This window comes from Hylobates moloch, unplaced genomic scaffold (assembly GCF_009828535.3).
Source record: "Hylobates moloch isolate HMO894 unplaced genomic scaffold, HMol_V3 SCAFFOLD_12, whole genome shotgun sequence".
Taxonomy (NCBI): Eukaryota; Metazoa; Chordata; class Mammalia; order Primates; family Hylobatidae; genus Hylobates; species Hylobates moloch.
Genome location: NW_026652287.1, coordinates 92,551,646 through 92,579,212, shown reverse-complemented (window position 1 = coordinate 92,579,212; position 27,567 = coordinate 92,551,646). Strand labels below are relative to the sequence as shown.

The 27,567-nt window shown below is 35.3% G+C and overlaps 2 protein-coding genes across 3 annotated transcripts in view; one reads left to right on the top strand and one right to left on the bottom strand.

Moving 5' to 3' along the window:
• The window catches only part of EEA1 (early endosome antigen 1), a 153,920-nt gene extending 142,742 nt beyond the window's left edge, over positions 1–11,178 (top strand). For both annotated transcript variants that reach the window (XM_032170894.2, XM_058424977.1), the window contains 7 exons: positions 4,856–5,041; positions 6,595–6,726; positions 7,705–7,890; positions 8,836–9,074; positions 9,352–9,472; positions 10,069–10,167; positions 10,878–11,178. In XM_032170894.2, coding sequence (XP_032026785.1) covers positions 4,856–5,041; positions 6,595–6,726; positions 7,705–7,890; positions 8,836–9,074; positions 9,352–9,472; positions 10,069–10,167; positions 10,878–11,000 — 1,086 coding nt within the window. In that variant the 3' untranslated portion in view covers positions 11,001–11,178. The remainder of the gene's footprint in view (positions 1–4,855; positions 5,042–6,594; positions 6,727–7,704; positions 7,891–8,835; positions 9,075–9,351; positions 9,473–10,068; positions 10,168–10,877) is intronic.
• The window catches only part of PLEKHG7 (pleckstrin homology and RhoGEF domain containing G7), a 73,725-nt gene continuing 55,608 nt past the window's right edge, over positions 9,451–27,567 (bottom strand). Inside the window, exons 14-18 of the mRNA XM_032170895.3 lie at positions 24,544–24,623; positions 22,563–22,716; positions 17,942–18,039; positions 16,823–16,976; positions 9,451–9,481 (exon numbers count right to left, since the gene is read on the bottom strand). Coding sequence (XP_032026786.2) covers positions 16,869–16,976; positions 17,942–18,039; positions 22,563–22,716; positions 24,544–24,623 — 440 coding nt within the window. The 3' untranslated portion in view covers positions 9,451–9,481; positions 16,823–16,868. The remainder of the gene's footprint in view (positions 9,482–16,822; positions 16,977–17,941; positions 18,040–22,562; positions 22,717–24,543; positions 24,624–27,567) is intronic.

Here is a 27,567-nt window from a genome sequence, read left to right as displayed (position 1 = left end):
TGCCATAGTGAGAATGAATAAAGCAAGCAGACAGTTAACATAATTGCCTTGCTGGCGTATACTAGTTTATGTTTGGAATTAAGGTTTAAAAGGTTGGATCTAAATCGTGAAGTATCTTAGATGCCTAGCAAAGATGATTGGATTTTATATTTGAGGGGAAAAAGTGAAAAGTCCAAACAGAGGAGTAAAATGAAGAAAATAGTACTTTAGAAAACAACCTGGTAGTGGTTTGCAGACAGCTTGGATTGGACCTGGGATAAACTAGTGGTGGAGAGATGAGTTAAGAGGTTACTAACTTTCTTTCTCTATAAATTCTAATAGTCGAGGTATGAGTTGATTAGAACTGGGATGAACACTAAAGAGGATGAAATAGAGGAGATTAATGGGAGAGAGAGAAGAAACAAAAGGGCTGAACCCATACCTGGCTGCAAGGATTTGACAAAGAGATAGGAAATTGGGTAAAAGAATTTTCATAGTGCCAATAGAATATCTATGTATCTATCTATTTATCTGGAGGTAAAAATTAGCAATAGTTGTTATTAAGAAAAAATACCACACAAGATTTAGGTAGTGTTAAATTATTATTATTTGTCCTTTCAACACTATTGAAAGTATTGAAAGTCAAGGAAGCTTTGTGGAGGAGTTTGGGCTTAGCCTAAAAACAGTGAGGAAGCACTAAAGGGAGTTACTTACATTTGTATTTTAGGCAAATGACTCACTGCAGATTGAGGAATGAGAAACAGGGCTGAATGTGAAGACCAGGAAGAAGACTTTGCAGTAGTCTAAGTGCAAGATGATGGTGGTGTGGGCTGGTAATAGCAAGGATGGAGAAAAGTGGATGAATTTGAAGGATATTTAAATGATAGAAGAGATGAAACTTAATGATTGATTGGAAAAGTCTTATAGAAATCACACTCTTTCCATATGGATGTCATTTACCCAAAGCATAAGCTAGTAACAGGAACCAACATTAAATTAATCAATGTTAATTGATTTGATTGATATTCTTTCATTAAGCCAGCGATTTTTATTATGCTTGAAAGCTATGTTGTGTACTAATAATTTCATACATGAAAGAATAACTCAAATGTAAATATGGGCAAAGAGAGAAAGCTGAGGGACAAGGCTGCCATAGAGTTTTACAACTGTTAAGGGACCTTGGATAGATCCTCTATTCCAAAGCTTGCTTTTGCCAAAGAGAGCAGGCCCAGTGCTTCCTTTTGCAGAGAAGATAGACCTACTGCTATACAATAACAGAACCATGGTTAAATCTTAGTTCTGATTCAAAGTCTGCCATTCTTTCATCATTTCACTATAATTTTTTACACAAAACAAAAGATTGGTAAATTTTATATAAAATGCTTTTAAAATGAGAAGTGTATGAACTACTTAGGAAGCTAATTTTAAAAAAAATAGTAAATTCCTAGGGAAGTTCAGATGATATTTATAGACTAGGATAAGAGATGGCTATCAGTTATTATTTTTCTTTTGCTTCAGTGATGTTGGATGGTCTTGTGTATAAGAGAAGAGGAGAGATTCAGAGCCTTGTAACATGGCAGCTAACTACTTCAAGGCTGTCTGCCATGGGTTGACAGTGTACAGCATGGGCTAACAGTATATACCTAGACACCAGTAGAATGGAAGGTAGCCTGGCCTGATCTATGCCTTTAGCCCCATCTGCTGGATTATTTATGAAGTACTTAAGTTTGTTGACTGGATATTTCAGATTGGCTATGCAGTACAGTACTCTTTGTTGTCCAGGAAATGTAGAGGTAGAATTTAACTGTAAAACTTACACCCTGAGTGAAGTGAAAATTCTAGGATAATAGATTTAGAATTAAATATAAATCTTCTTAGCCTAGTACTCTCACTATATCATTTCATCAGCAATCAAGAAAAAACAACTAAAAATATGAAGGTTTTTTTTTTTTTTTTTTTTTTTTTTTTAAGAAAGAATGGGAAAACTTGCTGAATAGACAAAAACAATAGCTACCATGGAACACTGCAGAAATCATTTGTTTACTGGGGTACTGTAATGTGATTGGCATAATCAGGGTCAAGGTTGGTATTTGATCCATTTAGGGATTTGCCTATTTCAAGGGGAGTAGATGGGTTAAAGATAGTCTCAACAAAACGATGGAATGGGAATGGGGGTTCTCCAAGGGAAGAGATGCTGAGCAGATGAAATAATATGCAATATTATTATAATCTGCAATAAGAAAGATGAACATTTAAAATGCATGGAAGTATAAATGTTCATCTATGTCATTGAATGATGTAGATGAAAGTTCAGAGGCAGGGGAAAACAATATGTCTTGGCATCTTCAGAAAAGATTTCATGGAGCAGTCCAAATTTTGAGCTTGACTTTAAAAAATCAGTCACTGGGTTTTGTGAGTTTAAAATTTTATAGGCTGTTATTTAAACCATGGGCTTTTTGGAAATCTTGTGGTTAGAGGTTAGGGGTGCTTTCCAGGCTCTAGCAAGCATTGGTATTTTTAAACATTAGATCAGGATCTCTATTAACTAATTATAGTTGCTGTAGACTGTTTGAACTGGACTTTGTCAACTTTTCTCCTTTTTTATGTGAAATCACTCTCACCCTTTGTGACACATAGGTCAGTTCCCACATGTGATATAGAGCCTTCTGTAAACCCCACTCCACAGCGTCTCACACTCACTGTTTTTCTGTGCATTTGGCACATAGCGTATACTCTCCTGCCCCGTGTAGCTTCCATTTTACATGCCTGTTCTGCTTTTTGGGTGATGTACTCAACTCCCTTAAGTCAAAGACCAGCTTATACTCTCCTGTGTTCTGTCTTAGCAGTGTTCTCAATTAATGGTTAGCTGCCGGATTAGTGAAGAACTAGCTGATGTTAATTCTTTCCTGAAAAAAGCCTCAAGGGGTTTAGTGTTCTACTGGCAGTCACTGAAAATTAAGATTTAATTTATATCAGAAAGACGTAACTGGGTTACTGGTAAGAAGTAAACTTTCTTTTTCAGGAAGCTTAAGAGTCCTCATAAATAAGATCTTTCTTTGTTTATTTCATCTTTCTTTCTTTCTTTTTTTTTTTTTTTACTGAGTACTTGCTGTATACAAGCCTACTCAGCAGGGATCCTTTCCTAAATTACGTTTTCTGCCTCCTTTTCAAAGGAACTGTATCTCCAGAATAAGAAAGATCAGCTTTTTCCAGATCTGATGGAAGAGATCAGTTGGATCTCTTACCCTGCTGATTCTTTGCAGTAGCAGCTGAGAGTGGCAAGGTTCCTACCATACCCATTACCTACCTGTTACCATATTTGTCCCCAAATGAAGTGTAATGAGTGAAAAAGCTTCCCCTTTCCCCAACTTCTTCTTCTCAAAATACTTGGGTTTTAAAACAGTCAAAAACTATGGACTATGTTAAATGATAATCAGTACTTCTACGATATAGATGAGAAGAGGATAGTGTGCCTTCTCAGGATAAAGCCTCAGATGTTTGGCTGAATTTTCTCTTTTTGTTCACTTGATCAGGTTGTCAGCTGTGAAGTAGTTACTTTTATTCCATGACAAAATAATCCTTCCTATTTGTTTCAGGAAAAACTCTCTCAAATTGTGTTTTTCCTCTACTCTCACACCACAACAATCATCAACACAGAAGACTTCTGTGACCAAACATATGGGGATTTTCCCACACACACCAAGAAGCAGATACCTACTGGGTGTCTTCCAATTCAATTCTGACACTATCTCCCTAGAGATAGTGTCAAATCCCACAGATTGGGGGCTCCATCCCCAAGACTGCTCCCTACAACTCCAAACACCAGTCATAAATCCAGGCTTCCAGAACTTCTGACCAACTAGCTAGTTTCAAGTTGGGGTTTTCATGACATCCTCTTTGGGTTCAATTAGTTTGCTGAAACAGCTCACGGAACTCAGGGAAAACTTACTTACATTTGCTGATTTATTATAAAGGATATTACAGAGAATACAGATGAAGAGATGTGTCGGGTGATATGGGGGAAGGGTCACGGAGCTTCCGTGCCCTCCCTGGGCATGCCACCCTCCAGGAACCTCCGTATGTTCAGCTATCTAGAAGTTCCCCAAACCCAGTCCTCTTGGATTTTTATGGAAGCATTCCTTCACCCAGGTTTTGAGGCAGGACCCTTTCAGGGAAGAGTCTTAAGACCCACAATCAGAAAATGGGGTGGGGAAGAAGATTAGAGGCCTGCCTAGGGACTAGTGGAAAGAGGGCAGGAGACGAGATTCTGTTTCCTGAGGCCTAATGCACCCAACATTATAACAAAAAACTGTAACAAAGGATGTGGGAATTGTGATTCAGGAACCCTGGACAAAAACCACTATATCATAACACCATACTATTTATTAATATTTTTAGCATGTCAAGGGACATCATACAACCTACCAAATGTATATGTATGCATAATGAAGCATTTAATTGTGTCTCTTTTAAAATTGTTTTCTTTCACACTGCCTTATGACTTTAACCATATATATGTTCTCTGAGTGTATCTGATATGGTCCCTACTTATTTGGTATTCTTTCATATCAACTAGCCAATATCGAAGATGTGATCAACATTCAGCAAATACTTTAAATATTTATTAGTAAATAGATTATTTTTAGAGGCTTTGGAATTGCTTCCATTTTACTAAATATTTTATATTATAAATGTTTTCTATAAGCAAGAGAGTTAATATTTTAGAATTCTTTCTCTTTTACCTGGCCTTACTGAAGGGTATAATATGCTATCTTTTTATAGTTTATTGCTTTCTACAATGTTTGTATTAACTATGTTTCTGTTGAATTTACTAAAAACATGGCATATAATAATTTGGGAAAATTGTTTTTGTAAGTCTGTAGAAGAGAAGCTTTCTCTAGCACAGGAGGACTTGATTTCAAACAGAAATCAAATTGGAAATCAAAATAAATTGATTCAAGAACTGAAGACTGCCAAAGCTACATTGGAGCAGGATTCAGCAAAAAAAGAACAGCAATTGCAGGAGCGATGTAAAGCACTACAAGACATTCAGAAAGAAAAGGTATTGCATGTTTCTGACCTAAATCTACAATCTTAGAGTTACAGTTGTCTTAGAGATCATCCAGTCAAACCTCTTATTCAGTACAGGCATCATCCTTATTTTCAACAGCTCTCTCAGAGGGACCTCTAGTTTCTGACACTTTTGATCATTGGGATTTTAATGCTAGGAAGTACTTCTTAATGGCCTTCTTGTTATTTCTACCCTTTTTTCTTACTGCTCTTTTTTAGTTTTACAAACAAGTCAATTTTTCACACCATAGACCCTTGGTTATTGCAGAAAAGATAATATAGTTCCTCAGCTATTTCTCATATAACGTATTATCCTTTAGATGTGTGAATGAGATAATAAAAGATCTAGAAATAATTCTTAAGAGTGTTAAGAATTCTTAAAATTAAGAACCCGATTGTCTAAGGAGTTTATTAAGTTTCAAAGTTGAAAGCATTGGTTTATTAATATATGACCAGTACATTTTAAAAATCACTTTAAATTCTATATGAAAGAAAAATTCAGATCCTAGGAAAGAGTTTATTTTTTGTTTTATAGTTGAAATCATATATTCCTATTAGCTGACAGGATATTACTCTGTAGTGCGTAATCCCTGAAATTCTTGGTAAATTCTAAGTGGTTCAATTCCTGAAATTTAATTTAAAAATGTTTTGTGGGTGTGGTGATGGTGAAGCTGGAATGAAATTCATGATTTGTGCTTCAAATTTAGAGAATTCTGACAGAACTATTGTTCACAAGGCCAGGTTTGATGGCTCATGCCTGTTATCTCAGCCCTCCCAGAGGCCAAGGAGGAAGGATTGCTTGAGCCCAGGAGTTCAAGATCAGCCTGGGCAACATAGTGAGACCTTGTCTCTATTAAAAAAAAAAATTTAGCTGGGCATGGTGGTGCACGCCTGTAGTCCCACCTACTCGGGAGACTGAGGTGGGAGGATAGCTTGAGCCTGGGAGGTGAAGGCTGCAGTGAGTGAGCCATGATCATACCACTGCACTCCAGCCTGCGTGATAGAATGAGACCCTGTTTCAAAAAGAAAAAAAATGTTGTTTATAGGAGTTTAGTTGTGAGAGCTTTAGATCATACAGACTTGGTTTGGTTTTGGCTCTACCTCTGATAGATTATTTTATGTCTCTTAAACCTTTGTTTCTTCACCTGGAAAATGGAGATTTAAAAATCTACATATACTAGAGATTAACTGAGATAATATGTAGTGCTCCTAACTAGATACCTTATATAAAGATAGTGATAGTAGTAAAATAGGAGTTATAAGAGTAAGAATGGTAGTTTTGCAGTATCATTTCTCTGACCAGGTACAATTTATCTCACAATATTAACTGTAACTATTCAATCTTTACAATTATCTTCTTATTATTGTTCAAACTGTATAAATAAGGAAACAGCCGAGAACCAAGAGAGGGTAAGTAATTTGCTCAAGTTAGGTAGAAAGGGGCAGAGCCAGTGTCATCAATAGTAGCAGTCATTTTTATTACACCCATTTTCATTTAAGTATTTGCTTTAAAATTATTTTAGAAAATATATCATTTTTCTACAGTCACTGAAAGAAAAAGAACTAGTAAATGAAAAGTCTAAATTGGCAGAGATAGAAGAAATTAAATGTAGACAAGAAAAAGAAATCACTAAACTAAACGAAGAGCTCAAGTCCCACAAACAAGAAAGCATAAAGGTATGTTAAGATAAACATTTTTCCTGCCTTCTGTGTTATATTGCTCTTTAAAGAAATATATATACACATACATATTTATTTATTTATTGAGAACTTGCTATGTGCTAGGCAAATTGTTCTGTTGTTTCTGACAAACACTCTTGCCAGAGTGCTTTTGTATTGCATAATACCCGTACACATATTGAAATTGTTACATTTGTTTTCACATTACCAAATGAAGCAAAGTAACCCTAAGACTTTGGATCTCATTGAAATGATAATCAAGAGATGTATTGATTTAGAAAATTATGCTCACAGGTAGTAAATTTCAAAATATGAAAGAGTTTAGAAGTAAGATTTAAAGGGATTGTTTGTTCAATTATTTTTCTTCCTAAAGTCCTTTCATAATCTGTTATTTTTAACATTTTACCTGTTATAAGCATAGATAGGGCAGCCATTGAAGAAAACTAATAGTCTATTATTTGCTTTGTAAAATACTAATTTCTTAAAAAAGGTTAGATTCTTTCTTGAGAGCACTCATAATGTCCTTTATGTCTGTCAGCATAGTTATCATTTTGGTTCATAATTAATTATCTCTTGATATTCCTCTGTCCTCTAGAATGCGACTTCCTTAAATCAGGGAACGTGTATAATTCATCTTTATGTTATATCCCCAGAACCTAACTCAGTGTGTGATAACAAAATGATGACCAGTAAATGTTAAGTGAGGAAAGGGAAAATAGAGAGTACAGTTTGTTTTTTTTCTCCACATAATCAAAACGTATACATTTTTGTCACCTGGATTTAAATGATTGTTGAGCAGGACATATTATAATCTTGTATCTTTTTAACCAATTCTTTAAAATACTGAACTTTAAGAATTTCGTAAGTGGGTAAAACCTATATTTGATCTATTGTGATAAATTGCATAAATTTTAGCCACATTTTGAAATATTTACTATGAAGGATGATTTATTTTTGGCCCTACTTTTTCAACAGGAGATAACAAATCTTAAGGATGCTAAACAGCTTCTAATTCAGCAGAAATTAGAACTTCAAGGAAAAGCGGACTCCCTGAAGGCAGCTGTTGAACAGGAGAAGAGAAATCAGCAGATACTAAAAGACCAGGTGAAAAAGGAAGAAGAGGAGCTGAAGAAAGAATTTATTGAGAAAGAAGCTAAGTTGGTCAGTGAGTTAATCTGGGAAAGTGTGTTTTGCAGTAGAGCTTTAAATCAATCCAGTGAGAGGACCATTCTACTTATAAGATCTAATTGAAATGCTTTCCTAACATTTTAGTTTTTGATTAAGAAAGGAGATCTGATTTATTTAAATAGCTGACATGTGGTTGGAAATATTTTACCCTGTAACCATATTTCTGTTTTTGTAAGTGAACCCTGAAATGAAATAAAATTTAAAAACTTTTTTTTTTTTTTAAGTGTCAGAAACTAAACAACCCCACAACAATGTAGATCTGGTAAATGGTGTGAATGCCAGTCATGTTAAACCCATTTATTGGGTCAAAGCGAATGTTAATAAGGGGGAGCAGAAACTTGAGTTTGAAATTATGATGAACAAAGTCTGCTTTTCCTTTCGTAAGTTGCACATGCCAAATGGGAAGCATCTGGCTTTCCTCTGTTGAATTAAGTCCAAATATGCCCAGATAACTTGGCCATTGAATGTTTTAGTTGAAGAGTTTCAATTTTAACTTCAAACAGTCATTTGAAGGTTTCATAATGGTTTTTGGCAGACTGATAGAGAAAAGAAAGCATATGGAATTGGGACGAATAAGGAAATTTCAGCTTTGTCTCTAGGGCACCTTGCTATCCCTAACCATATGTGTCTTTCCTGCTCTGGTGAAGAAAAAGAAAGATCTCACATTGTGTCACTTTAGCTCACCATCATGATGGTCACTATCCATCATTTCAGCATTTTGACCTTTGAGCCAATTCATATTACATAGATGCTTGTGGAATCAGTTTTATTAATGTGTAATGAAATATGTTCTCCTGCCTCCATTCCCGAAGAAGCAATAGTATTTATATTGCCAATATTTTAAATTTAATAAATCACTTACATTTATTTTGCACTACTTTTGTAATAGATTTCCCCCCAACTTTTCCTTTTTTTCAGCATTCTGAAATAAAAGAAAAGGAAGTAGGAATGAAGAAGCATGAAGAAAATGAGGCTAAACTTACCATGCAGATTACAGCATTAAATGAAAACTTAGGCACTGTGAAGAAGGAGTGGCAATCTAGTCAACGGAGAGTTAGTGAGCTCGAGAAACAAACGGATGACTTACGGGGTGAAATTGCAGTATTAGAAGCAACGGTTCAGAATAATCAGGATGAAAGGAGAGCACTACTGGAAAGGTGATTGATATCTAGTAAAATTAGTTTATTTCCATTGTAAGTGATAAAAAGATGGTCATATTCCATAGTTTTTAAAAATAGAAGAATCTTGAGAAAAGTGCATAAGCCTCTATAGGTATTTTAGTAGCCATTTAAAAATTAACCTGTAAAACAATCAGATAGTCAAAATTAATGTATTATATATTTTAAATTACTAAAGTAGTTCATTATCTATACCCTAGAAGGGTCATTAAATGATTTTCTAAAAAATTAATTACCTCTTTGCAATCTATTCCAGATGTCTTAAAGGAGAAGGTGAAATAGAAAAGCTTCAAACCAAAGTATTAGAATTGCAGAGAAAGCTGGATAATACAACTGCAGCAGTGCAGGAGCTGGGCAGAGAAAACCAATCACTTCAGGTCAGTCACCTATGGATATGAGGCAGTTTTTTAGTCTAGAATTGGCTTATTAGTGAAAAGAATATTTTTAACTTTTAAAAAATCTCATGTTTTATCAATACTTTCAAATAGCTACTGTCTGTTTAGCAGTATTGTAGGTTTTGTAGATAAATATAAAAGTAAAGAACTTATTTCAGAGACCTCAGAGATTCATTAGAAAGCCATGTCATTCATTAATTGTTAGTATACGGAAAGAACTACAAAATTCAAGAATACCAAAGAATATATGAGTCAGTATGTGTTAAAGAAGCGATCTGAGTATATTCTCAGAGTCACCAGGAAAGATTCATCATTATGTTTAGAAAGGATTGGAAATCAGCAAAGGTTAGCAAGATGTTTCAGGAATAAAATTCGATTAATTTTATTTTGTCATTCAGATTTATGAATATAGCTACTTTTGACAATAGAAGCTGACCAGTGTATTTCTGATTTTTAAAATTTTATTTCATGGGTCATATAGTCAAAATTTTATAGAACTCTGGCAGCAAGTTAGAAATAATCTAGCATTCTTTAAAATGTTGAATACTATAATGTATCGATACTTTTTTAAAAAACAGATCAAACATACACAAGCATTGAATAGAAAGTGGGCCGAAGACAATGAAGTACAAAACTGTATGGCCTGTGGGAAAGGCTTTTCAGTAACAGTGAGACGGGTAAATAATTTTGTTCATATAACTATGTTTCTGGATTTCATTTGTCACTGATAATTAATGTTTTAACCATCAAAATAGTCCTTCATTTGACAGAATAATTTTCTATTTATCAGTAAACTTTAATTAGCAACAACATAGAATAACTAACTTCATGCAGTCTCGCTTCTGGTTAGCATATGTGTTTGAATTTTACTTTTAACTTCAGTCTTTGTCTTCCAACTTACTGTCTGGGACAATCATTTTCTGAATCAGTGCACCAATATTAAACTCACGTTTCAGTAATCATTGGGTTCTTTAAAGGAAGAAAAAGCAGAGGTATTTTAAAAATATATTCTAAATACTACCATTGTGTTATGACTTAAGTTTATATTTCTTTTGGAGACATTAGTGCCTGAAACATTTGGCAAATAGGAATAGTTTTTCATTTGATAGAGATACTTTATAAAAACTTTTTAAATGCCTCCTCTGGTTCTTTTGAGAGTTCCATAATAAATTCTACGTAAAACGTTTAGCATAGCGTTTGATAAATAGGAAGCATTCAATTTAATTATAACAAAGAGATTAACATATTGAAACATATCATTAAATAATATACCAATGACTTGAAAGCTAATGTACCTTCACAATGTAGTTGGTGGTATGCATGTAGTTTCATAATACTTTTGGTATAGTTTTTATTTTTGAAATTGTTTCATTTTTGTCATTTATAGCATCACTGCCGACAGTGTGGGAATATCTTCTGTGCTGAATGTTCAGCCAAAAATGCCTTAACTCCTTCCTCCAAGAAGCCTGTTCGTGTCTGTGATGCATGTTTCAATGACTTGCAAGGATAATGGGTTATCACAACTTCAGAGTAATATTACACTAACATTAGATTTTTAATAAATGTACTTAATAGAGGTCTTGGACTACTATTTGGTTTGGACACTGGTTGCAATACTAGACCAAATAGGAATTAGTATATTTTGGAATGTTATGGATATCAAGTAAAACTCTTCTATTTTTGTGAGACTTGGGCTTGTCATCTTTCATTACTTTTTTCCCGTTTAGCCCCTGGAATAGCTTTCATGCCAAGTTTAGAATTAGCCAGTGAAATGTAAATAAACTTTGGACAGAAAATAGCAATGTATTTTTTTAATATAATTTCATCATTCACAAATGAAGAATGCAATTCCATAGCTTACTTCTTTCTCCTAAATTTAATGTACAAAAATGTACATGGGTGATATTATCACTTGTTGCTGTTTTTGTTGCACAATAGCACATTAATTATATTAAATATTCTCTTTGTGAAGTTATGCACAGAACTGTAACACTTTCCTCTACCTTTTTCTCTTATATGTAGGTTCATAGCTCAGTTGCATTGTTATGTTATGAATTTACTACTTGGGTGTTCTAAATACAGTTTATCTTAAAATATGTAGTAATATGAATTCAAAAATGGTTTTTGTTTTAACAATATTAATTGAATTTTCTTGGGTGGATTTTGTAAAAACCTTTGTAAAATCAATTTGCTTACTTATGGTTATCTGGGCTTGTATTTCAAAGAATAGGGTTAATTTTTCTTTTTGTCTTTTTCTGTCTCTTTCTTAAACTCCCACATATTGTCCATTTAGAATCTTAGAAAGCTTCTTACCCTCGCTGTCAGTTGGAGGATGAATAATAAACATTGTATAATGTTCTTATTCTCGGTTTCTTGTAAGTGGGAAGTCTTTTGAGATCAGCCTTCATATCATACCCTTATTTTGTCTCTCTAGCGTCTTCAGGAACCTGAATTTGCTTTTTACATAGATCTGATTTTTTCCTTTATTTGGTTTAACCTTTTCAAGCATAGGTCAGCTTCATGTATTTGTTTTATAATTTTGCATCTTAAAAGCTAGTAACTAATATTGCTGTGGTCTTATCGGTGAAAACAAAATATAAAATGGTAAGAAGACATTAAATATTTTACTTTCTATTTCTTACCCTATTGGGAAGAATTTTTAAAAGTTGTAAAATTGACTTAAAGTTAAAATGGTTCTGAATTTGGTGTTCCATATCAACTGTTCCCAGTTTACTTTTAACTTTGCAAAAATAATGTTGTGAAATTCCCTTTAAGTAATTAACACCTAGAAATAGAGTATCACCAAAACCAAATATATTTAGGAATCCCAGAGTTACAATAAAAACTGAAACAGCATAGCTAAGCACCTTAAGGATAATTAAGAATTAGCTTATTTATATGCTGAACAATGGAATGGAACTTTAATTTAGCATAGTCTTATTAATTTGGAAAATTGTAAAACGTCTCAAGAGAGAAGTTATTAATATTGGTTTATTAATCTTTCTAGAGAAGAAATGTAGTTATACATTCATTCAGTGCAATCATTTTATAACAGTTAATGTTTCATTTATGATAAACAGTTTATAATATGCATTTGCTTTCAAATATTCTGAAATGAAATTATATTTATGCTATACCTACAATGTATGTAAACTGAAAGAGATCACTACATATTCATTTAATTATTTAAAAAAAAATTTAAGTAAACCCTGTTGTCATTAGGTATTAAGAACATTGATTAAGTCCCTGGACTTGGATAAACATATATCCTTGAGCATATATAATGAAGAAATACAGTGGCTCTTTATTAAAAATAATAGTTGGATAATATAAACTGAACTATTTATGCATTTTTATATACTTATAAATCCTTCCAAATAGTTTTAATTCTATACTTTTACATATAAATAACTTAATAAGTGTGCTGGAAAAACACAGATGTTCACAGCACCACTTTTTTTTTTTTTTGAGATAATAAAATTCCATGAGAAATCTGGGTTTTAATATTTGTTCACTTTGTCTCCTAATTGGACACCCTCCAGGCCTTCTGTCTGTCTTCGCTTTACCCCCAACATATTCACAAAAAAATTGTAAGACAACAAGTAACCATATATAGGTGTTTGAATGATTTTCTCATTTTTATCTAATTTCATTTCATAAGTCCCGAGTAATTTACCTACCATAGGCTACTATACTGATAATATAAATGAAACCCAACATTTTTTGCTACTAACTCTCCCCAATTTAATGTGTTTTGGAAACAAAAATTTAAATTTTTTTCCTTTTAATTAAAAAGTCATCTTTGAAGTCCTTATTATTGGCTGTACATTTTACATGTTTGCTGGTACTATTATTTTGTCAGTGAGTTAAAGCTGGCATGTACAGCTCTTGGCTTTAATGAAAAGCACATTGACATAATGTTAGTAAATTCCAAACCCCGGCACAGAATGTGAGTTAAAATTAAGTCTTGCTGGGTTAGTGTACAATAAACTATACCTACAGACTTTTTTTTAATAGAAGACAAAGCTGCTGGTATAGGATTTGTTCCTTTGAAGAAAAAATGAGGGAAACAAACACAAAAACCTCAATGCAGTGTATAAATAACATTTTGTTCAACTACCTCTTAATGTGGAATTATCTACTTTAATAGTTTCCTGAGAGTAATGTTAAATAGTAACTGCCAAATTTGTTATTTTCCCATCTCTCTTAAAAAGTCTTTATGATTATTTTATATAGTTTTGAGAACTTTAAAGCCACTTTTTTTAACCTTACATTTGCATAAAAATGTTTAGCTTTTAAGTAGAGAGCAAATTATGATCATATATTTTGATATTCATGACCTGTTTGACTATAGGAGTTTTTTTTTAAAAAAAATGCACTTTGGCTATAAAATCATGGATGATTTGATCCATAAGATTTAAATGTGCCACCATTATAGTATTCCTAGACATGAGCTTGATGAATGGTATTCTGTAATTATAGTGTGCCACACATTATTGTGTCTTAATTGCCCTTAGCCTGAATTTTAATGATCAGTTTGTTATTGTTGCAGATGTGAATATTGTGCATAAACTTACTAAATTTATGTAAAATTGTATAAAATAGAATTAGAAGTCACTAAGTTCTTTCTGTGTAGAAGTAATAAATTTATTGTAACACAATGCAGTTGTGTATATGACATTCTGTAATTCCTTGAACTGGATCATATATTCATAACTTCTGTAGATACTTTTGCATGAACATTTTCTCATTTAGTTTTTGGGTTCATTATTTGTATTGTGTTTACTACTTGTGATCATGTAGTTGTGCCTTATTTTGTGAGAAAGGTTAGCTCAGTAAATACTGCAATTTCTAAACTCAGTGATTGGAAGGTTATTAATTATAAATATAACTGATAAAGTACATGACAGCATTTAAATCTGTATAAAGAACAATGGAAGGATCCTTATTGACTTGTTGCTTTTGTTTTTTAATATGTTTAAATATTATATTAAAAACATTTCTTTCTAAACTAGTTGTATTCTGTGACTATAAATTGTTTTCTCTAACAAAAGAGAGAACACTGTATTAACCATTTTGCATTAATTTATTTACAGAATATTAGGACTTTGCACTTGGATATAGACAGTGGTGTTTTAATGTTGTTCAATTTAGAATAGTAATTAAATTCCTGATCTCAAGAGAAATTATTAATGCCATTTTGCTTTAGACATTCCATTTAATATTGTAGAGAATTAACAAAACTAAAAACATATAAAAAATATGTAATTAACTGCTTATTTCATTGTGTATCTGTGCTTAATACCTAGCTGATCATTTAAAGATACTTAAAACATTTATTATTTATTTATTTATTTATTTATTTATTTATTTATTTATTTTTATTTTTTTTCTCCCTCCCCTCCCCAAAGATACTTTTTGGAAGGCCCAATGTGCCATTGTTTTTCGCTATTTCTTCTTCCTGGGAGCTACGGTTCTAGAATGGTTTTTGTTCTGACCCGCACTATCCCTTCATTAGAATGTGCTTCATTCTGAACCCTCCAAAGAGTTTAATGTGCATATCCTCAAACATCTAATAGATTGTGTATTAGACATGTTATTTTGTGAGCTTTATAGAATTCCAGTTTATGTGCAGCGTATTCTTGAGCTGTTTTACGTATTTTGTTAATTTAGTCAGTCTGTCTCTCCCTTTAATGAGATTCAGAGGGAGAAAACTACCTTTATACATATAAGTCTGTGGTTGCTGGATTCATGGGACTAAAGGAATTTGAGAGGTCACCTCGTCCTAGTCCACTGCTCACCTCTGAGGTTGGTTTATATCTATTTACACATTTGCAAGATGATTGTTAATTAAAAATTTTTTTTCAGCCAGAAATTTCTTTATAAAATTTTCTCTTGCATAATCTATATTGTATTCTCCTGGACATAACTGCTTTCAGTCCCATCCAGATGCCATCTCTAGGAATTCGCTTGAAGCTTGAAGTCTATTCTCCCCTTTGCCTTCTCCCCACCTCATTTATTCTTAGCTATCAACAATAGTTACTGTCCTCCAGATTTTCCTTTTATTTTTTCTTCTATTAAATGTCTGACATTATTATAAAGAGATTATTAGTCTCCATTCTAATAGTGCTTGCCTTTTACAAAAGCCTTTCTGCTGCACTTGTCTTTACTGCTCTGTTTGCCTGGTGAAAGTTCACTTTCCTCAAAGAATTACTGTGCACATGACTTGCCCAAACATTATCCTCTCTATCCCATTCTTCAGCTTAACAAAATCAGCTAAGGCTTCAGTTGTCTTGCAGCCAAATTTGATAAATTTACTACTTTCACTTTGCAAATTGCAAAAGGTACGAGCCTGAAATGGAAGTTTGTGGACTTCTATTTGATGCAATAATCTGACCCTAAGAACTAGTTCCTTGAATGTAGTTAATAGTATATATACTGCCATAATAATATAATAATTATTCAAACTGCCTTTCATGATAAAAATTCTGAAGAAATTTGAAGTCCTGCCAAATAAAATTAAGTGACTGTACTGTGCTAACACACACACACACACACACACACACACACACACACACACCCCAATAAAAACCAGAAAATATTTTTATGGCAAACACCATCATTCTTCAAAAAATAAAGTTAAGAGACAGATACCTTACTATGTATATGAAAATCTGTACACTTCACGACAGGCCAAGAAAAGCCATGCAAAAGTGTTAACTGGTGAAAGCCAGATTTTTTTTTTTCTTCCTATCTTAAAGTAGTGGAATTTAGTCTTTGGGATTTTCTACTTCCACGTTAGAGTACTATAAAGTATACCTGAGATGAGTTTGAGAATAGGAACTTTAAAACTGCTATTTAAATGTAGTCCTTATTTATTGCTTTGTATATTAAAAGAACGATGAAGCTTTGTATCTAAAGATCATTATGTTTGAGGTAGGACTATAAAGCGGTTAAGACTGATTGACAAGCCATGAAGGAAAATTGGTTTCATTATTTTATCGATACAGAGTAAGATACTGGAGTTCATATTGGACGCAAGCAGTGGACATTGTTTTCCCTCTGATACTCCATTTATATGATCATTCACAAACTAGCACCTTTCTTCACCCACACCTCTTACAAACCTGACGGAAGCATTAGAAGGTAATCTGGATGTCAGTATATATTTGTCAAGAAATTCCTCAGAGTTCAAATTTGTTGCAGTCATTATTCCTCTATACTGAGGATTTTCCTAGCTCAAATTTTCAAATTCTGAAACTTCTTTAAAATGCAAATTTCCTTCTAGCTTATCACTATCTAAGTGTTATAAAAGTTTGAATGAAATAATACCTTAAACGCTAATCTTCTAAAAAGGCATGCCACTTGTTTTAGGTCCCTAAATTTCAGAGGATTCTGCAGGCAATGTGAATAAAGATATTTTCTTGGTTTCCTGACTCTTGGTAAAGCAAGAAATTGCAGTTGTTATTTGTGCCATCCATGTTTTCTGTTGAAAAAAGAAAAAAATACATAAATAGAGATTAGAATGTTAAGCTGACAATTTCTCACATATTTGGGCTAATATTTTCTGCTATATTTATTGACCAGCTCTTTAAAACTGAAGACTAATGAAACATTGGCATATGTTTCCCATTTTCTTTCTTACATCTAATATAAATATTCTAATCTTACAGGAAAATGCAGATGGGCTAAATGAGTGTGGTATGCATGTTGGATAACAGTTATGAGTAATCAAGAAACAATAGTCAATGATAACTCATTAGAAAAATGAGCACTGAGAATATATGTAGTTTGAAAGTGGCATTGCTGGAATTTCTATTCTCTGTGGAAACAAGTTCTTAACCTGTAGTATAACTTGAAAGAGACTGAGGGCAGTGACCCAGGAAATTGAATATTGCATTTGTTGTCTGGCCACATTGTAGCTATGATGAAAGCCTACCAGGGGAAATGCAAAAATAGAAACTTCGAAGACAGAGAAACCAGAGTCAGGCAGCTGCTCTTTCAACTCCATAGCTGTAAAAACAATGGCAGTTTTTCAAAGGTTGACAAGCTGACTTGACAGGGATCATTATTGCACCAGGCCCTCCTTAAGCTAATATCCTATTATATGCACTTTGGGAAATTGATTGGAGCATCTTAAAAGTTCATCATGCAATCCAAATCAATTCTTCCCCCATTTCTTACAGAAACAGCAGTTCTTGAGCTTCTGCAGGAGAACTCTGCAAGCGTGAGGAAATTGTTCCTCAACCCTGCAAGTGTGAGGAAATTGTCAATACTGAGGCTTTTGAGCATTATATGGACTAGATGTACCCCTCCCCTCCTCCCAAATCTGCCCTTCCCAAGTGGGTGAGAGAAAAACACAAAACTTTCCATTCACTGTTACTTAAGAGGCATGGGGTGAGCTTACGTAAACTCTGAAGAATCAAAGACCTACAAAATTAAAATACATACTTTGATGTTTTCCGTTTGGGCTCGTAATAAGAATGCTGCTATACACTGCCGATATCTGTTTTCATGTTGTATAAGAAAAGCATTTCTCAGCCCAAAGACTAGAAAAAGATATTACAAAGACAAAAAGCCAAATCATTTCATATGAAATCCAAACAATTTCTTAGTACAAGAACCTGGGGTTTGTTTTCTATTTGGCTTTTGTTTTAACGAGGGTGGGAGGTTTATGTAGGTTATAATTTTTTTTTAAAATTTTATCTCAATGCCAAGACCCCACTACTATATCCAAATAAAGCTTACTCTACTATAAAAACCCTTTCTTCCTTAGCTAATGACTTCTGATACTTGATGAAATGCAACTATGGCTTAAGTAATGGGGCCCCTGCTCGTAGAACAAGCTAAACATATGAGGTAGATTTTTTTGTGCGTGAAAATATAGATAATAAAAATATACAAAACAATATATTTTCTTTTTTGTTCCTCACCACTCCTTTAAAAAATTTTATTTTTGTGTTTAAAGAGAAGTCACATCCAACCAAAGTTTATAAACAAATCAAGATGTGGCAAAAATACAAAGCCACCTGAATACTTCAGGCCAAGAAAAGCCAAAAACCACTCAAATAAAATCCAGCATCCACCAAACTGGGTGAAATGTAAAAACAAAAAGAGACGTTGGCATGGTTTCTGTGTTTGCAAAAGAAAGCCTGTTCTGTCATTTCCTAGCTGGTCTCAAAGAAAAGATAGTGGGAGAGCAGATTTCTTTTTCTAATATAGCAGGAGTGCTTAAAATGAAAGTCTCTTCTTTGAATTATTAATACAACACAGTCCTGAAGCTTATACATTCTTTTTTCTTTTTCTTTTTTTTCTCGAGACGAAGTCTCGCACTGTCGCCCATGCTGGAGTGCAGTGGCGGGATCTCGGTTCACTGTACCTCTGCCTCCCGGGTTCACGCAGTTCTGCTTCAGCCTCCTGAGTAGCTGGGATTACAGGTGCCTGCCACCACGCCCAGCTAATTTTTTTGTGTTTTTAGTAGAGACGGGGTTTCACTATGTTGGCTAGGCTGGTCTCGAACTCCTAACCTCGTGATCCGCCCGCCTCAGCGTCCCAAAGTGCTAGGATTATAGGCATGAGCCACCGCGCCCGCCCTATACATTCTTTCTATAGTCAGTGTTTAGAAACAAACAAACAAAAACAGGCCAGGGCTGTCTCCTGCCCATATCAAGTACTTCAGGGAAGAGAAAAAGGGAGCAAGTGACAGATTCTTGCTGATCATTAAGCTGATGCTTGTCTGCTGTCATATTCCTATTTGTTGAATTTAGTTTAACTCAGGCTTATCTGAGGGGGGTTGGGCTGCTTTCAGAATCCAGGTGAATACAATACTTATTTTCTTAACTGCAAGAACTACCCCAGTATCACAGATTATACTCATAACAATCTAAACATCATAATTCCTAAATTCTACTACAAAAAATAAAGTCTGTTAAGGAGAGGCCATAAAATTCTGTCCAGCTTCTCTGCAGCGAGAGGACTTAAATCGATTAAAATGACTTTCTGGGGAAAACAAAAAAAGCTAGCTGTGTTTTACTCTCTAATTCTTTGCCTTATAAATTCCCTGTAGCAAGTGAGGCTTTAAAGGTCAGGTCATTGTTCTTGGCTGGTTTTTGGAATTCATTTTCCTCAAAAACTATAATTGTGCTTCCAGGTTACTCCAGGCATCCTTGCTCCATTTGGTTTGTAGTATGGGTACAAGGGACTTTATAAATAAAAGGACCTCCTAAGCTAGGCCTGTAAAATACAATTCAGAGAGAGTATAATATATAGGCAAGAATAGCTCTTTTTTTACTGACAATCTAATACAATAATTGACAATTTTAAAGCATTTTCTATATATTGGGCACCATACTATGTTTTTTCTCTACATAGCAACCCTATGAGATAGGTCAGCTAATTCCTACTTGGAAATGCGGAAACATTAATTTTTCCAAGTTCACGGAGCTTATAAATGATATAGCCAGGATTTGGAATTAGGTCTGTCACTCCAGAGCTCAATCTCTCTCTTGTCCTCATTTACTCTTTCCTACTCTGTAGCTGCTCTGCCCATGTACTGTATCTAATTAGTCAAGTTAATAGGCCCAAGGAATGAGAAAAATATTTTAAAAAGGAACAAGAGATGGCAGTTACAAGTCAGAAAATAAAAAAGGTGGAAGCATAGTTGCTTTGTTTTTGCTTTTTGAGACAGAGTCTCACTCCATCACCCAGGCTGGAGTGCAGTCATGCAACCTTGGCTCACTGCAACCTCTACTTTCTGGGTTTAAGTGATGCTCGTGCCTTTGTCTCCCGAGTAGCTGGAATTACAGGTGTGTGCCACCACGCCTGGCTAATTTTGTATTTTTAGTAGACACAGGGTTTCTCCATGTTGGTCAGGCTGGTCTCGAGCTCCTGACCTCAGGTGATCTGCCCAACTCAGCCTCCCAAGGTGCTGGGATTATAGGTGTGAGCCACCACGCCCAGCCTATTTTTTTCTTTTTTTAATAAGAGACTGGGTCTCACTATGTTGCCCAGGCCGGTCTCGAACTCCTGGCCTCAAGCAATCCTACCATGTTGGCCTCCCAAAGTACTGGGATTATAGGTATGAGCCACTGCACCCGGCCAGCATTTAAATATATAACTTAGTTATGTAGCATAACTATGTAAGTATTTGCTACTATTGTTTGTGTATTCATTCATTCACTCTTTAAGGTTTCTCTATTATGTATGAGTCAGTCCTATGCTCGTCACTGAAGCTCTGGGCTTGGCTGCTGGGATGGGAATTGAGGGGGATGGTGAGCGCTTTCTCTTTTCCGGCCCCTCCATGGGGACAGGAAGTCAGTCCCCACCTGCCTGGCCTCAGCCGGTCTAGGAGTCTCTAGCCAAGGCAGAGTGGTGTCTGCTTCCTCCTGAACACTGCCGCCCACTCAAGCCCTGAGCAGACTGAAATGTCCTTGAGTAACTCAGAGTCCCAGGGCTTTTCTGACAGAGGATTTACTGATCTTTCATTATTCTAAGAGCTCCCCAAGGTCAACGGCTGTTTCTTATTCATCTTTGTATCTGCAGGGCCTGCTGAGTTCCTGGCTCTCAGGAGATACTTAAGAAATACTTGAATAGTGCCGCAATAAACATACGTGTGCATGTGTCTTTATAGCAGCATGATTTATACTCCTTTGGGTATACACCCAGTAATGAGATGGCTGGGTCAAATGGTATTTCTAGTTCTAGATCCCTGAGGAATCGCCACACTGACTTCCACAATGGTTGAACTAGTTTACAGTCCCACCAACAGTGTAAAAGTGTTCCTGAACCAACCCAAATGTCCAACAATGATAGACTGGATTAAGAAAATGTGGCACATATACACCATGGAATACTATGCAGCCATAAAAAATGATGAGTTCGTGTCCTTTGTAGGGACATGGACGAAACTGGAAAACATCATTCTCAGTAAACTATCGCAAGGACAAAAAACCAAACACCGCATGTTCTCACTCATAGGTGGGAATTGAACAATGAGAACTCATGGACACAGGAAGGGGAACATCACATTCCGGGTACTGTTGTGGGGTGGGGGGTGGGGGGGGGGCGGGGACAGCATTAGGAGATATACCTAATGCTAAATGACGAGCTAATGGGTGCAGGAAATCAACATGGCACATGGATACATATGTAACAAACCTGCACATTGTGCACATGTACCCTAAAACCTAAAGTATAATAAAAAAAAAAAAAAAGAAATACTTGAATAAGGCCGGGCGCGGTGGCTCACGCTTGTAATCCTAGCACTTTGGGAGGCCGAGGCGGGCGGATCACGAGGTCAGGGGATCGAGACCACGGTGAAATCCCGTCTCTACTAAAAATACAAAAAATTAGCTGGGTGTGGTGGTGGGCGCATGTAGTCCCAGCTACTCGGAGAGGCTGAGGCAGAAGAATGGCGTGAACCCGGGAGGCGGAGCTTGCAGTGAGCCGAGATTGCGCCACTGCACTCCAGCCTGGGTGACAGAGCGAGACTCCGTCTCAAAAAAAAAAAAAAAGAAATACTTGAATAAAAGATTAAAAATGATACATATTTCTGATGCATGTGTCATGTAGATGATACATGCATATATACATATGTGTGTATATATATATATGAATCTATATATATTTCTGGCATAATGATTTTAATAGAGGGTAATAAAATATCTTACTCTTGCATGTCTGGTCGTGGTTTCTCAGTGTTTTAATAATAGCAATAGTATTAATGATACTATAATAACAATACTAGTAGCAACTATCATTTATTGAATGCATCACATTTGTTATTTAATTTTCACAGAATCTCACTGAAATAGATATTATTATCCCTATTTTGCAAAGGCTTAGAAAACTGAAGTGCCTTGTCTAAGGTCATACGGCTAGCAAGAAACAGAGCTATCACTCAAGCACTGGACACCATAACTAATTCATAAAGTGAAAGATATATAGACACATAGGAACACAGTCTTGTTTTTATGAAGACTTAAATTGGATTTACGTCCTGCTACCAAGAAAGGCCAATATAAAACTCTGTGATGGCAAACAGATGAGCTGAATAATGAAAATAGACACATACCTGACACATGGAGTGGTTCAATATTTTTGACTACCAATCTATCTAGTGGAATAGGCTGATCGAGTACTGTACACGAACCGCCGTCTTTTATTACTGCTTGCAACTCAGGAGTAAAAGAAGGACACATTAAACCAGGGTCTGAGCCTCCAAGTTTCTGAAATTAACAAGAAAAATAATGCAATAAACAGGAAATAAATATTGGCACACTTATCTAAAGTGCATCTGTAAGCAAATAGATTCAATCCTAAAGTGCTGGGATTACAGGAGTGAGCCACCATGTCCAGCAGCAAAGTGTTTCAGATCTCCAAGTTTCATTACCTGAATAAATAATGGTTGATATCCATAACTGGGAAACATTTAAATCACCCTCATGTCAATGGGAAGTTCTTCATTCCTAGTGTCTTCATCTCTCTATAGTATTGAGTTCGATGAATGAGAAAGGGGGCCTCACTTTGGCCAACTGTATGCCTGGGATCTAACACTGAATTCTAAATAGATTCCATGCTCTAGAATTTATAAACAATTGAAACTGTTTTGAACACATAAGATGGTGATTTTTTAAAAGGGGGTAAAAATTAAAAATTGTGACCTGCATGGTATAAATTGTACATAAAATAGCAAAGAGGCATGTAAACTGATACAATTCCTTACTTTAGGAATCAACTTGTGACGCATAAAACCAGAATATCAGCTTATTATATGATCAACATGGGCTGCCATGAATTCGTATACTCTGATTTGTACCATTATTTGACGTGAAGGTCAACTATGCAAGCATCAAGGTTTTTTTGAAGGGGGTAGAGATTTTTCAGAACTTGACTTGTTCAGACATGCTAGTCTGAGTAACTTAAAATGGGAGGTCATACAAATTCCGAAACTGTGACTCTTAATATTCTCGTACACCCATTCCCTCCCCAACCACCGACTAGCTATTCATAGATTGATTAATGGGTATCTATTTTATTGCTTAAAGATTTAGCTCAACTAACCAACATGCCATGTAGAAGCTTAGTTTATTAAAAGATACGACATAGCTAGTCTCATGATCTTATCTACGTAAGGCTAGTCACTTAGTAAGGAAATGAATGGAACAAAGCAACGTTAGATATCTCCGACTGTTGAAGACATTGCATTCCTCTTCCCACCTCTCAGAGCAGGTGTCTGGGAGCCTTAGAGAAACTTCCCTACTTGATACCACTCAAACACACCATTCAGGAAACAGACCGTGAAACAGTAAATTAGACAGAAAGCCTTTTGGGGACCAGCAGCAGACCAGTGGCTTAATGGGTAGTAAAAATAACAACAACAATAATAGTAAGAAATAATACTTAAGCACGTGAAAAAAATCCCTATTCCCTATAGAGATTTTGCAGCTCTAGCTCCCAGTTTACTCATTTAGTCTGTGATGCTACATACATGTTTGGCTTCTACGCTTTTTATATAGGTAGACACTGAGAGATCAGGGCTCCCTCTCTCCTCCACCCCCAAATCATTATTTCTCAGAAATAACGTGAGCTTTCAAATCAGAATGAGTGTTGAATACTACCTCGACACAAGACAGTAGACAGTTCAGAGGGGCCCTACTCTGGCTATTTTTGTTGTGGTGGCCAATTCAGGAAAGGAACAGGCCAAAATGGACAAAGATGTTTTGGATTACTTTGCTTCGGCAGGTCAGGCAAAGTCCTGCGGCTTCTGGGACTTAGCTTGCAAGTTTATAGATTAAGTTGTTCTAAAAATGTATTCCTCTTTTGACATCCTTGAGAAATGCAACTTGCATTTTTTTGTTTCATTTATTTATTTAATTCAGAGCTTTATGACTAAAAAACCCAATAGTTTATATTGCCTTCATTTTTTAGATGAAAAGATTCAGCTCAATGTATAAGATTATATTTCATATTTTTACCACAATTTATTTAGAAATATTTCTAAACTCATTTAGCAAACTTATTTAGAAACGTATTTTGAAATGGCAGCATTTTACCTTTTTGTTGCGCTTAGTTTTCGTAACTAAGAGGAAATCATTGAAGAGAAACAGATAAACATCTAGGAATCTTGTGCTTTCTGAGGAAAAAAAGAGAAGCTGAAATGGGGACTTGAAACTGTTAAGTAGAAGAGTTTTTCTTTCTTTCTTTCTCTTTCTTTCTTTCTTCTTTCTTTCCCTTTCTTTCTTTCTTTTTCTTTCTTTCTCTTTCTTTTTTTTTTTTTAATCAATGAATTCCTTAGAAAACAAAACTGGAGCACCCCAGGGGCTCCAATCATGTAGGTCAGAAAGCTGCCTGCCTTAATGTTGAATTGATTTCTTCCTAAAGCAGAGACTTGATGAGAGGCCAAGCTTCAAACATTAAAGACATTGAATTTATGATGCGTCTCATTTGAATCTAAGATAACTCAGATGTTATTTGTAGTGGCTTCAACTAAGCTGAGGGTAAATCCATCAACTGATTGATCTTGCAGCATTTTTGCCTCTAGATTCCTCTGGGTGGTTATTGGCAAAGGCACACATAACCAGAGAAAAGGCATTTTCTCACTGCTATGAACTATGCTACTGTGTCACTCAAATTTCGTGTGTTGAAGCCCTAAACCCCTAGGGTGGCTGCATTTGGAGTAAGAAAGTAATTAGGGTAAAATGAGGTGATAAGGCTAGTGCACTGATCCAGTAGCATTAGTGTTCTTTGAGACACCGGATACCCCCACCCTGTCCCCCACTCCTTGTCTTGAAGAGAGCGCTCATCAAGAACTGAATTTGCCATCACCTTGGCCTGGGACTTTTCAGCCTCCAGACTGTAAGACACAAATTTCTGCTGTTTAAGCCAGCCTGTCTGTGATATTTTGTTATGGCGGCCTAGGTTGAGAGTCATTAAAACTCCTTATTTCTCAAGTTTTAGAAAGTGTCTATAAATGTTTAGATATTCTCCATGTGTTTCATATTTATAAACTTTTCTGATATTAGTTTTAATAGTTACTTAAGGCAAATAGCTTTTCTTCAGTTTTCCCTAAGAAGGGAATAGTAGTAGAAGAGAAACCAAGTATTAGAATAAGGCATCTCCTTCCTTATTTTACTCTATCCCTTAGAAATTAGAAAAAAGGGTTAAATTTAAGTGATTTCGGAGGAAAAGGTTTTTGGAGGGGGATGTGACAAGTGCTTAGAGTAATCATAGGAAAACCCAGTAAATTTTTTCGGCTTGTTCTATTTAGATTATATATATATTGTTCTAGAAGTTCTTTCTTACATATTTTTACCCCTGGAAGATTTAAAGTAGTAGATAAAACATTTAGGATTCATTTCTATCCCCTCTCATTCTTTAAGTTTAGAGAAAAGATTTTTTCCATATTTGCATAGGGGAGAAATCAGGTATTTTATTCAAATTAAATAGTCCTTGAATAGTTTTTTTAAAAATCATATTAAAAACTTAACTTTTCATAAATCAAGTTGTGACAAAGACTTCTGATTGTCCCTTGAAAACCATTCTCCCCTTCTCTTGTAGCAGTGGAATCCCCAAGTTTTAGTGAGTCCCCATCCTCAGAGAATAGAGACTACATTTCCTTGCTGCTGAATATGACCAGGGAGCTAAATTCTGACCAACGGAATGTGAGCCAAAGCATGCAACTTCTGAGTCATATTCATGAAGGGCAGGGCTAAGCTCTCTTGTCCCTGTCTCTCCTCATTGGGTAGAACGCAGACATATTGGTGAGTCATCTTGGGCCACATAGAAGAAGGCAATACCCTAGATTTGGGAATAAGACAGCAGGAATCTGGATTCCTAACGACTTCATGAAGTGGAGTTGTCATATAGGTTGAAACTTAACAAGAGAGAAATAAACTATCTTTTTTAACCTGTCTGTCTCCAGTGGCTGAATCTATACGACAACTGATATACAGGGCTAGGAATGGTACAGCACTAGACCTGTGAACAGCCAGCTCAGCCTGCCATAGCAAAATACCACAGACAGGGTGGCTTAAGCAATACGAATTTATTTCTCACAGTTCTGGAGCCTAGGAAGTAGATCAAAGTGCTGGTCGATTCGGTTCCTGATAAGGGCTCTCTTTTTGGCTTGCAGATAGCCACCTTCTGGATGTGTTCTTACATGGCAAACAGAGAGAGAGTGAGCTCTCTGATGCCTGCTCTGATTAGGATACTAATCCTATCAGATCAAGGCTCCAGCCTGAGTCCCTCATTTTACCTGCGTTTCTTCCTTATTCCAAGTATAGTCATACTGGACGTTAGGGCTTCAACATGTGATTAGTGGAGGAACACAATTCAGTCCACAGCAACCTTCAAACCTGTAAAATTTGCTATTCCCGTCTTCTGCTACTCATGTATGCGTCAGCTCAATGATCATTGTCAAAATGAAATAGTTTTGTTTTCTCCTTCTAATTTCAACTATTTTATTTTGACAAACAGGCAGGGAGCACACCTTCTACGTGTTCCAGATGTTATTCTAGATAATGTTCCAAACATTATTCTAGAAAGTGATAATTATTTTATCTACCATCTATTGGGGCCCTAGTTTTCCACGAAGCAAGTTATGAAACAAATTATGAAAATGTGTACCTTCTGGGAATGAGAACATATACTTATTTGATTATAAGAGTACAGTTTTTAAGGCTGGGAGAAATTCGGAAACACAGTATGTGTTAGGTTTCATCACATCATTTTCATCCTCATTGTCATCATCATTATCAGCAGCAGCAATAACATTTACAAAAGAGAATAAGAGAATTTAAATTTTCCCAAAGCCTACAGTTGGTGCTAGATCCCCTGACTGTTGGTTCAATGCTTTTTTTACTTAAAATGATGTCCTTTTTTCCTCACTTGATCTTAGCCAAAAGACCAAGAAGTGAAATGTCCTGTTTCTTCTAACACTATCACCCTGCCCCATCAAATCTCCATGCTCAAATCTGAGTCCAGTCTCAGGACTTTGCACTTGACTTGATACCATGTAGACTACATCACATGGAGTCTCCATCTCTGATGGAATTTGACTAATACAGCATATGCCATTA